The sequence below is a fragment of the Dermacentor silvarum genome, chromosome 6 (assembly GCF_013339745.2).
Source record: "Dermacentor silvarum isolate Dsil-2018 chromosome 6, BIME_Dsil_1.4, whole genome shotgun sequence".
NCBI classification, from domain to species: domain Eukaryota; kingdom Metazoa; phylum Arthropoda; class Arachnida; order Ixodida; family Ixodidae; genus Dermacentor; species Dermacentor silvarum.
Genome location: NC_051159.1, coordinates 95821872 through 95834426, shown reverse-complemented (window position 1 = coordinate 95834426; position 12555 = coordinate 95821872). Strand labels below are relative to the sequence as shown.

At 44.2% G+C, this 12555-nt stretch overlaps 1 protein-coding gene across 1 annotated transcript in view; it reads left to right on the top strand.

Moving 5' to 3' along the window:
* LOC119455714 (uncharacterized) overlaps positions 1 to 3476 on the top strand; it is a 65145-nt gene extending 61669 nt beyond the window's left edge. The window contains exon 4 of the mRNA XM_037717138.2: positions 1920 to 3476. Within this exon, the coding sequence (XP_037573066.1) occupies positions 1920 to 2017 (98 nt within the window). The 3' untranslated portion in view covers positions 2018 to 3476. The remainder of the gene's footprint in view (positions 1 to 1919) is intronic.
* Positions 3477 to 12555: the final 9079 nt, after the last annotated feature.

The window sequence follows — 12555 nt, the reverse complement described above, 5'->3', positions numbered from 1 at the left end:
TAATAATTAATCAACTTCATTTTTTATAATTTCTTATTTCACAGAGTTGCGTTCACCTTCTGGCAAGCGTTCTGAAAATTAGCGAAATAATTATTTCAGGGTTAGAACATCGCTTTTACCGCCTAGTATTCGCAGGTATATCAATGTAAAATATTAAACATTCATAATAGCAAACAAGCTTGTGCTGATTTCGAGACAGAACGCTTCTTGCTTGCTTGTTCGCAGTAATTTCATGCCCACCAAGCAGACATTTAAACTTTGAGGTGGTGTGGGAAACAATTTTTTTTACAAAAAGCCCTTTGTTTTTCTCGTGTGTCGTTACTGCAACTCCGGTATACCAACGAATTCATGCTAACTTTTATGCAAGGTGTTTACTTTGAGAAGTGTAGAAGCGTTCATCATTTGGCGTACCCTTGTCAAGAATAAAATAGCGAAATACATAAGACAGAGATGGCTCGTGCTGTTTTCTATTGACCGGTGTCCTGTGTATTGCGCTATTTTATCCTTAAGAATGTTTGCATGTTAGGAGTTTCTAGAAAATACGACTTGTGTAAGTTGGGGTATAGGACTGTTTAATTAAACTGAGACTTAATAGTGTTACGTGACTAAAAGGTCGTCCGATTTCTTTCCCTTTTTGGTCTTTGTCACTGCAGCCATGCAGCCTTTATTGCGATTTATGAACAGTAATTATAATAGTCCCAAATACCTGGCTCACTCATTAAAAAGACGAGGTACTACAAGAAATATCTTCAAGTGCCCACAAGCATTTTCTAACAGGGTGCGAAGCAATTTTTCGTTCGCGCTTGCACAAAATAGCTGGTTTAAAATGTAACCGTGACTGAGCCACTAATAAGTTACTCGAAAGTATATCGACCAACATCTTCAAGCCCTAAAAAGTAAGCCTTTTATTGTAGGTTCTCAAGCATGGTTAAAAGATACAATCTGAGGCAGGTGGTTCGAAGTTATTATTGTGGGAACGTTATGACCACGTTGTATAGTTGTGACACCACGTCGACCATACAGGCCTTTTAGAGCACGTTGAAACCTCGCAATATTTACAGAGGAGATGAATCGAATTGGCACATACCTTCACCTTCTTTTTTACTTTTTATTGCGTACATTTAGGATTGTATGCACAGAATATAGGAGTTGTATCGTTGTAGCTGCAAGCGATCCATGAATGTCAGGCACATACAATAAGTAAATACCTCTGAACTCGGGATTCAGTACAAAAGGGTAGTTCCGGCCGTGCATAATTAGCTGTCTTGCTTAGTTCCAGCATAGAAATGGGGGCCAATATTTCGCACAAATGCTTTTTGCAGACAGGTCTTGTACCCAAGTCCATCGAGACAGTGACATTAATGACTGTACGTCAGTATTTGTTAAAGCGCATCGATGTCTTTATAGGCGTTTCACGAACATGCAAATATATCATGAAAAGAATCTTAACAAAATGTTTGAACAATTTATACCTCGATATAAAAAATATACGGCATGCACAAGTTGTGAGACTGAGTAAAAGCTCCAGTCAGCTTGGTCAAATATTGTACGCCCTTTTGAGTGGTTCTGAATGAATGAATGTGTGTGGTTTAGTGGCGCAAGGGCCAGGTATGGCCAAAGAGCGCCATGCCAGTGACAAATTTTGAGTGGTTCTGCTGAACGATAACGTGAATTAGTCTCTCCTATTGGTTGTTAATGCTGAGGCGTGGGCACGGATGTACATAAAACTTTGACAGCGTAGTAAATCGTGTCTGTTGGTTCTGCTCTTTGATACCACCGTCTTTCGTTAATACTCTTCGCAGCTCCATTTAATTGTGCATGCAGTAGCAGGTGTGAACAACTCCCACCATCTTTGACGAATTTAGCTATGTCTCCCTCAATTAGTCTGTCTCACCATTTTTTTTTTCGCCTTCATGCAGCCGGCTCTCCTAGTCATCTGAGGACCTCCGGCCTCGCCTGGACACTCGTAGCCACCGTCGCATGCCTCACGTCGTTGCTTCGGTGGCACGCCACGTGAAGTGATAAGCCCGCTCTAATACCACGGCGTCGAGAGGCCTCACCTGTTCAGCAAGCCAGCCAGCAGGCCAGCCGCCACCTCGCGCGTTCGTTCCAAGACGAGTTAAACAAAAGACTAAGCAGCGTGACGTGCGTGCGCTGCACGGACTGGCTCAGCAGCTGAGCAGCGCCAGTGCGAGCAGGTGACCAGGCAAAGGGTCGAGGGCGATCATGTCCAGCGAAAAGCAAAGCTGTTTCCTGTCGACCCGGAAGATGCGAGACTTTTCGATCGCGCGAGTCACAAAGGAGTTGTTTTAGAGTGAAAGCTGGAGCAGCGAAGAAGAAAAAAAAAACAAGATGAAGATACGAACCAGGAAGGCCGAACAATGCAAGAAGAACTATGTGCCGCTCTTATTCTATTGACAGTATGAGCCGCCCGAAATGCGCGCTCGCTGTCAAAAACGGTTTGTTCTTGTTTTGCCTTGCCCGTGCTTCTTTGTATTTCAGGCTGCCTTTCTCTCAATCTCTCTGAACTCTCCCATAATGGCATTCTGCAGGTATGCCATCTTACTTCGCACGTTTCTTTTTCACCTTCGTCGACCAAAAAAGAAATAGCTATCGGCTTTTCTTTCTTTTTTTGTTTGGATCTGTGACGAAGAGGATCTTCTAGTCACTACATCAACGGTGTTTTATTTTTGTGATCAAAATGCCATAGCAGATTGAAAGGGAACAAGGTATTGATACAGAAGAACTGCGTAAGCGCCGGAGAGTGAAATCTCAGCTCGCGGGGGAGATGGAGCGTCGATGACGAAAGGGCTTTGTTTCCTTTCTTACAGTATATCTAGAGACTCACTTTCAGTCGCTTACGAAGCGCAGATACTCAACGGTCGGTGACTGCAAAGTCTAATTATACAGATATAAAGACTAAGCAAGTTTCTTGGAGACCACATTGAAACGTTCGGCAAAGAAAGGGCACTGACTGCAAGCGTATAACGCATTTAAAAAGCCGTGCTAAATGATTATGAACCTGTTTTCTAGTGCGATATCCTCGTCGCATACTGGTGTCCTTTTCTGCATACGGCCGCAAGCAAAATGAAGGACAGGATTTAATTTCTAGCCACTTGGCTACAGTCATTCTAGCTGCATGTACAGTTTACAAACGGTACAAAGTTTGTTGTTTGTTTGCTGCTTGTTCGAGCTTAGCTCCACCCGCACTTACATCTATGAAATAGGGCGTAAAAATTTGAATGCTTGAAAAGAAACGAGCAGCGCAGTTAAGGTGTTCTTGGTGCAACCATTCAGAACTTGTAATGTGCTGTTAACGGAATGTTTTCTTGTGTAAATAGCACTAAGAGGCCATGCTAAATGACTGCTGCCCTCTGAATCAAGCGCTTGACTCCAATGAATGTTTAAACGATGAATTTAAAAGCAACCTTCACTTATTCCTTCGCACTTCAAATAAAAGCTCTATTGAAATTTGACTCTACCTTGTCCTGCCAAAGTGTGTGAGTACTAATTTCCTTGATGTCTGTACGACAACAAATTCTACACAGAGAATCACGTTTGCGTTACACTGACCACTCAATCGCAGCATCAACAACCGGCGTCGGCACAACACGCAGTTAACATTGTCATTTAGCCATGGTGAATGCGAGCGTGTTACTAAATGAACCGATTTCTAAATTATGGAGTTTAACTTCCTTAAGATATTTCCCACAATTTTAGATACGCCGTACTTGGGGGAGCCTTCTGAATAATTTGGACCATGTTAGAAATCTTGAAGATGCGAGCAAATCACGGTACTCAAGCGCTCTTATATTTATTTTGCATTGAAATGCGGCCCCCCGGGCCGCGAATTGAACTTTAGACCTTGTGCTCAGTGGCACTGAGCCACAGCTATTGAACCACAACAGCGGGTAGACGAATAGACGTAAACAAAAGAATTATTAAAAACGCGCCTTAACCTATTTCGCCCCTGAAGGTTACAGATGTTCAGTTTACTGCTACCGAACGTTCCATGCTTTGTTTTTGTTTTTTCGAAAACCGCATGCACTCGGATGACCCAATGTCGACATATGTCGCCATGTGGTGTGCACGCGAGTGCATAATAGAGGCATCAATAATGCAGTAAAAAAAGAAAATCCAGGCGAAGCCAGTGGCGCAAAGCAAAAGAAAGCACGAAAGAGGAAAATGAGGAAACGCAAACAGTGGTCCGCCAAAAATGTATAAATGTAGACGACGGCATCAACAAATAGTCGCGATGGAAACAGTCACCGGAAGTGATGAGCTAAAGAACATTAAGTGACATCGGCGCGTGGCGGTCGGGAAGAGATCCGAGAGAAAGAGGAAGTGTCGATCGGTGCATTGCATCGCCGTGGAGGGTTTCATGCCTGAGGTCTTCGGAAATTCTGCATAAATACTTTATTTGCAAATAATTCATTTTTAGGACAACTATTGTTTCTGGGTGGCGTATGTCCAGGAGGTGGCTTTAGTAAGGGCAGGAATTAGCACGTCTAAGTTATGTTTTCTTCCCACGAGGACACTGAATATTTAACTGGCAGGTGTTGGCGACTCTTCCTCAACTTCATCAGCGAAACAAAGCTGCAGCTTCAATGGGAAGCCGTGTGGGCAGGATGGCAAGGTGGTGAGGTGAGATGGATGGTGCGCTGTGGATGGTGTGCCTTGGTTAGCCCTTAGTCCTCGCGTTATGTGTTCTGACCGGGTTCAGATTGTACTGAACGGGGTGAGCGTCTTTCGGGTGGAGTGATTGCCGGCCGCGTTTTCAAGGCTACGTCCCCCTGCTGCAAGCAACACTCCTCCTCCGTCTTAGCATCTCTTTACAAACACCAAATCAGTAAAACAGTGCTGTTTCTTAACACGCACGTATTGCTACATGGAGTGACGCAAGCAGAAAAGGCTCCCGTGACAAGCGTAAAATAAAGCGTGACGCTTCCCTTTAATGGCATCCCCTTCGAAACGGGGCTGCGAAGATGATATGCATGTTTTGTGTCTAGCATTTCTGTATACATCGCCTTAATATTTTTTTCCTCAGAATCTGCATCGTACCACTACCTATGACTTGAAGAGATCAGGTCTTATCAATCGCTTCCCTGCTTTTTTCCACCAATACACGCCATGTGACATACGTGCCGCATAGCGTCGATACGTCTGACGCAGGGAGACGGAATAAAATGTGAGCGTGGACACAAGCTGACATAGCGATTAAAAAGGACGGCACTCATAACACTGACGGAATCGAGGAAAGAAAGATGAAGACTGCTAGCCTATGTGTTCCGAAATGTTGAAAACGTGAAAGCGAACATCTGGACCACATTCCCGTGAAGACCAATTGGAACGCATGACGGAGCGTAAAATATGTGTAAGGAACGCATGACGGCCCTTCCCGGAGGGCTGTCATTGGGGCGTTGGTTTACCTGTGTCCCAGATTCTATCACCTAAATGCATGAGGGCAGGAACCACACTGCAGTAAGAAATAAATAAACGAAGAGTGGAGATTCTGTCTGTTTGGTTAATACGCCTTCAGACATCTAGTGCACAAGCAGGGAGGACAGAACGGACAAAACACAAACGTTAACTGAGAAAAACTATTTTACGGAAACCAATACACACCGACGAGGCTCACAAGTGAAAGAGGAAAGAAAAGAATAAAGTAAGATAGTCAACCGGGCCATCCGGAATAAAGTAAGCGAGGCAACTTATTAAATTAAGTATAGCCAACCATGGTTAAACACCTGAGCATTCCTTCTCTCCCTCTTCTTTCTAACGTTCCATGCCTGAACTAATTTGCATTCAGAAATGTTGTTGATTGACTGCTGACAAAAATTATTCTTAACCCAACCTTCGCCGTTTAGCAGTAAAAACGAGTGGATCAAATTGCCACGAAGTAAAATAAATGTAATGGAGAACAACATCATTGTTGCTACCAAATGCAACCTATTTGCCATGGAAACATTTCCAAGTCCCTTCTTACCACATATAATTAGGAGGAGATAAGCGTCGTGTTTAAATAATTAGCTCTGTCGTCGTTAGAGCGTCTGAGCCGGAGCTACTGAGACTATTGCCCGATAAGTTATTGCTTGCTAGACAAACAGAAACGCGAAGATAAGGATAATTAATAATATCGCGCAAAGGGGACAGGAGGGCGCTGTTAATAGTTTACAGTGAAAAAGTCGATAACAGTATAACTATCAGTTTACCAAGTAGATCGTAGTGATCATTTTATGCGCTGAAACAGAAAGCAATGAAAACCATAAACAAGGATGTTCGATAAGCTGCAAGCTTGAAATTTGAAATAAAATATGAGGCATAATAAAAAAAAAGGCGCTCCCCCCCCCCCTCCCATAAAAAAAAATAAGAAAACAGTATTCTCATTTTGTACAATTGAGTTAGATAAGTGCCCCCCTTTTTTTTTGTCGATGTTATTCCATGATCCGGTGAGGGGTAATCATAATTGTGGTTTCCGTAATCGGTATGCCCGTTCCTGCAACTGAGATAACACCGTGGAATTCGAGTTCAATCTATTGATTTTTTTTCAGCCTTCGTGCGTGTGAAAGAGAATGAAAATGTAACTTTTAATTTCTAAAAATATGATGTTCAGAGTAATGTTGTTGCCTTCTATGTTATATCTATGTTTCTATGGTATTTCTCCATTCGGCGATTTATATGTTTAACGGCAAACGCTGTATATGGGATGCTTTTCCGGGCGAGTTCAATGGCATAGTAGAGAATCAAGGACCCGTATTCTTAACGCGAGGCGATAAATCGCCCGCTGCGGGCTGAACGATGCAGATTGCAGAGTAGTTGACATGTCTGCGTGCGTTCCGTGAAATATTTGAAAACGCACTAATGCACAATTTGGAAACAAGTGTGTTAAACTACTCAACCCATGTATGTATATACTGCCATAATTGGAAGAAAATCTTCTGACAAGGCTTTGTCTACGAAACATGAATAAAACTGCGGATAAATGGACGGCATCTAGGCCCGTTGGAGTGAACGTGGAAAATGCGGCGCGACATATCCGCCCACTTTCCTGTGCTAGACATGGCGTTCAATTACCCCGCTTCTCGTGCAATGAGTGGATTTGAACGAATGCTCCTTGAGTCCTCGACTAGCAATCTACTTTCGGCTCCTCTGAATGGCTAACGCCTCCCCGTGTATAAGGTACGTACGTAAGCATGTTTTCACGAATGTTTCCTAGCCTTCAACGCTCATTCAAGTTATAGAGGTACTATTATGAGCAATATGAAAGGGAACACAGGAACGCGTGGCAAACAGCCTCGAAACAGACTCGGAGCGATACGCAGATGGCGCTGTGAAATACAAAGGGAGAAAGGAGGGCACTTTTCCACTAACTGTTGGCACTCCCACCACGCTGGCATTTCTACAAAGCAGCAGCTTACCTCATTTTGCCGATAATAAGGTATCGTTCAACAGCCGATAAGACGGTAATCGTCGCAGTGATTTACACCAATCCATTTTCTTTTCTTTCGTTCATTCTTTTTTTTTTTCGTTGTGCAACTGCTTGATAGTACTCTTAGAACAAGCTTGCCCTGTATTTCCAACCGATTCTTCATTTAAATCGACGCACCCAGTTGTCAGTGACGCAATATCTAACAGTGTTATCACTGTCTGCTGGCGATGCGAAGTTCCGCGCTTTGCAGACGCACGGCGGGAATGCGAGCAGTTGTTAGAACAGCGTCCCCCTTTCCACTTTGTTTCCGACGGCGGCCACTGCGTATCGCCCATAGCTGGGTCTGAGGGTGTTTTCTACGCGTTCCTGTGTTCCCTTTCATATAGCTCATAATAGTACTTGCGTTTTCCGGATAAAACAAGAAAGTATGTTTGCTGCACCGTCGTAGTTTTCTCAGTTGTTTAATGTATCGCTTGTGTACGATGTTGCACGGTTTCCACCGGTTTTTCAGATTTTTGACGGCTGCAGCGTAAAAACACAACCACTGCTAAACTTTTTTTTTTGTAGTATCGGAAAGTGTTCATTCGCGTGAACTTTCCGTAACAATATTCCAACAATATACCAATATAACAATCAGTCTGTATCAAACATTATTTACAGCCATTCATCATAACAGAAGGTTGTAAAGACTTAACTGTTCCTTCAAATCTATTTTTTTTCGCCCATGATTGATTCCCACAGAAATAGGTTATCAGTACATGCGTAGAATTCCTATATCTTTATTCAGCGCAGAATGTCTCTGCGCCAGTTTTTATGCAACATACAATTATACACTTTCAATTTAGTAACTGTGTATTGAGATAGCTGGCGCTAATGGCAGCTTAGCTACCTTGTACATTTGACTGCAGTCAATAGTTAACTGAAAAACTGTAACCTAAGTGACGTCACTCGTGTACGATTTCGGAAAATATCAGGACAAGGAGTCCGCTTTCGGCGTGTTCTAATGAATAAACTTTTCGTTAACATTCTCCTCACGATTCTTTTTGTCACCTCTAGTTTTAATGCAGTTCTCCCCGTGGCAGTCGACGTGCCTGCCATCACCAGTAAATGACATTTACGACTTCAAAGAAAACATTTGTAGTGACCGGCATCAATAAAGATACAGACTTGTAATTTCGTGATATATTAAGTTGGTGTAGTCGTGGTACTTCGAGGCTCGTTCGATATATAGTATGCCGTATTCAAGTGTTGGCACAATACATTCAAAATTTATTGCTGCTTTCGAGCCTTTTGAGTAAATTCAATGAACTGTTTGACCCCACTCTTGTCTCCTATTCCGTATCGCATCTTTTGTTTCATAATAATTTTTAATGCCTTACTGTTTTCCTTGTTCAGCTCAAATGTATACCGTGTCCAATCTTCCTCTTCCCGCAATTGAAACGGAAATACCACTTGAAGGCACGTTGACCTCAATCATTCAGTGCTCTCAATCATGTAGCCCTATGCGGTTCTGCTGCAGTTGAAGCCAATCCGAAGGCGGTAAACACGCTTAATACTCCTTTTATTGAATGCCCAGGCTGCCAGGTTGAGGTGTGCTCCGAGTTTAGTGACGCGTAATGATACTTCCTGGAGCCTGATAAACAGTGGTCGAAGTCCTTTGTGTAATTGCGAGAATGAGGTCCATGACAGGGGCATAACTTCGACGGAGTTAAGTTTGTAACGATTTTTGGTAAAATGTCTAAGTGCGGCGCGACCATATGTCGCTTGCACGGCCAGTCGGCCAGACTATGTGGCCTAAGGAATGGAACGAGCGCGAGGGTGAAGTGCACTCTGGGACGAAAGCGGGCAGCACCTAATGCATATTGGTGGAACTCATTAACTAAGAGCATCTCGGAACTTATGGCCTCATTAGCCGATCCATCCGGCAAGAAGTTGCGCGCCCAGAAGAGTTTACCCGCTACATGTGTCCCGTCACATTCGATTAATGCGGTTTTCCTGCCAACCGGTGGTGGTAGGCGGGATTAAGACTGGTGCACGTAGCGTAACTTGAATGGTGGTCTGGACATTGTTTGCGAGCTGTGCAGTGATTGATAGTACACTATACATCGACGTTGGGCTGCACGCTTGGGCGGGGTCCATGGAACTTGTAGCAGTGAAGCACATTGTTGCTGAAAAAAAGAGAGATACTGGCGTTTAAGGAGTCCGCAGTCATGGGTTATGAATTTATGGTTCATTGTGGATTCAGCGGTGTCAGATACCGAGTTCAGAACACCGCACTGCTGTGAGTTGTGTTTTTCTTTGACTTGCTTTACTTAGCGGGGCACTATCGCGTCACTGTTGCACTTGGATTAAAGACATTCCGGCATCCTGAAAGAGATGCTGTCTTTTATGAACTGCTGAAAATGTGTGCTTGGCTGACAGCCTAACAGAATATTCCAGGTCTTGGGTTAGAAATTTATACAGACACAATAAAAAAGCTGCATTAGAGAGTTTTCATTGTCTTCATGGGAAGCTTCTGCTTTAGAACAGCTGTGTTGTCTTCCAGCGTAACAAGCACCTTCCTAGCATCTCCTAGCAAAAAGCGAACGTTGCTTTATTTGGTTATTTGTCGGAGCTTCCTGGCTGCTGCTAAATATGAGCTCTCTCTCTATGCACGCATTTTGTGTTCTCATCTTTGATTCTGAGCAGCGGCCTCGCATGCTGAAACTAAAACAAATCTTAAAAACGACCAATGACTTCACCCAGTAGACTTCGTCACCCCCTTTCTCATCTTGTACGAGCGTAGTTCCTTGAAAGCACCCACCGTCTTGACAACCCATTGCATTCGCCCCCATTTCCTTCATGGTCTTACGTATCCCGCTCGGACAAGCCTTTCGTCGTCTCCACTTTCCCGGCGAGCTTGTTTTGCCGCGTGACTTTATGAAGCGCGGCCTGGTGGCTCCTGTTCTCTCTATCGGTACCCGCCCTCCCTGAAATCAATTCTATTTCGTTCCTTGCGCACACCACCGCAGGCGGCGCTAAACGCGCTTCAAAGAGTCCGCACGCGTCCCCTGCTGAGTTATCTGCGGAAACAAATATGCAGCGAAACTTTTCCAAAATGCAGCATAATAAAATGCCCAAAGCGGAGCCTTCTATATGTCTGCAGCACTAAAAACAATACATTTACGCACTTGAGAATGATTTTTTTTTTGGTTCTCGCTAAAGCTAAATGAAAAGGCACTCGCAACTTCAAACAAGGAACAAAAGAAAACACATCGAAAGTGTAGCAAGGGCGCGTTGAAGCTTCCTTGAAAAACAAAACAAAAAGTAACTGTTTTCTGACGGCGGCTTCCTCCCTGATTCGCCCATATCTAGTCTGTAACCCAGCGAACCCAAGGAAAGCAACAGCGGTGTTCAGGGGGGGGGGGGGGGGTGAATGTGTGAGCGAGAGCGAAATTCAAATGACGTTTCTCCCGTGCTCTTGTCCCCACTGCACCAGCCCTTTCCGCCCCCACGTTCCCTGTTGGAATCGGTAACACTGCCCCATCCAGTCTAGCGTCGCGCAGTAGAGCGAAGCCGGGTGGGAGTCCATGATGATGGGGGCAATTGTGCGGAACGCGAGTTCCTCATGGCACCAGCCTGCCAACTCCGCTTGCAATAGCTAGGCACTTACTTCCGAGTAGAACGTTTCGTGTTATTGTTAGTATGACGGCCCCGTACATCGTCTCGAATAAAGCATTCACAAAGAAGTTCTCCATTACGCGGAAGTTGCTTCCACCACCGATCGCCCTTTCGCCCCTCCCATCGCCCGTCTCAAATAAGACCACTGTCTTTTTCTTCTGGTTGCTCCTGTCGTATTTGCTCGTGCTTGAAACAAGGGGAGCGTTATTAAGATTTGCCGCCAGCACAAACGGAGGCGCTCAAATCTCTTGGAACAAAATGCCATCCTATATGCACCATTACTCGGCTAGTCTTTGGAGTGGCAGAGCTCGCTCTTGCGGCAACGTCGTTATGAACGCAGAAGGCGAACAGGATGTGTTATTTCTGGCACGCATTAAACTGTCCGTTATGTTACGACTCAAGCCGGTCCAGACGCCGCTGAGGAAATTTCGTATTTATTTCTTATTTATGTATAGATAAACAACCAACTAGCATTAAGATCAACGACCACCATGAGTGTGCACACTAAGACACAAGCTTGTATCTTCGTCATCGTGTACAGAAATTATGCAGCTCCAACGAACATGTTGGAATTTATGTCAGGCGAAGGTTTAGTGAAGCGGTTAATTAAATCCTGTACAAGTTAGGGCGATGCGTATCCTTGTGCTTATTTTCATCGTATGCAGCCTGCGCAACCCCATGTAATGTTATATTTATCCCCCACAATGAATCATAATTTTATTACCATATGATTTTTACGTTGATGCACACCAGCATTTACAAGCTATGCCAACCTGAAAACACCATACAAGATGGATGCACAGTGTGGGGTGTGTAAGTAAACATTTTAACAGTGGATCTGTTTAAGGTCGAGGTTCATCCCTACGGAGTGATGGTTTTCGCCGTTCCGAGTGAAGTGGAGAGAATGTGAAATGAGGAGAGGAAATGCAGAGAGAGAAAGAAAGAGAGACAGACAGAGAGAGAGAGAGCGAGAATTAAATTTAAAAGAACCACAATAAGCTTTATTGGCGATACGGGATTCGAACCCGGGTAGCCATGGGCTGAAGGCGAGCGTCATAGCCACTATGCACCCACGCTTCCAGAAAATGCATTTATGGGAACCATATAATTGCGTTGTACCGACGATTGCAAACGAACTTGCTATGAGAGAGAGATAGAGAGAGAGAAAGAAAGAAAGAAAGAAAGAGAGAGACAGAGAGAAAGATGGAGAGAGAAAGGGAGATAAAGAAAGACAGAGAGAAAGAGACAGAAAGGCGGGATGTACCCAGGTACTGACGGTCCGAAGGCGAGTGTCATACCTACTACGCTATACACTTACGCTTGCAGAGCTCCGCTGTTTCATCAGATTTCACAAGCGTGGAACTGGCTTCATTCTTTTTGTCGGTCAGGAGGACGAAGGCGATGATTGACACTTGTTGAGGAAAGAGTGTAGCGGCAGCTGTACGCACAGATAAGTGTGACAGATA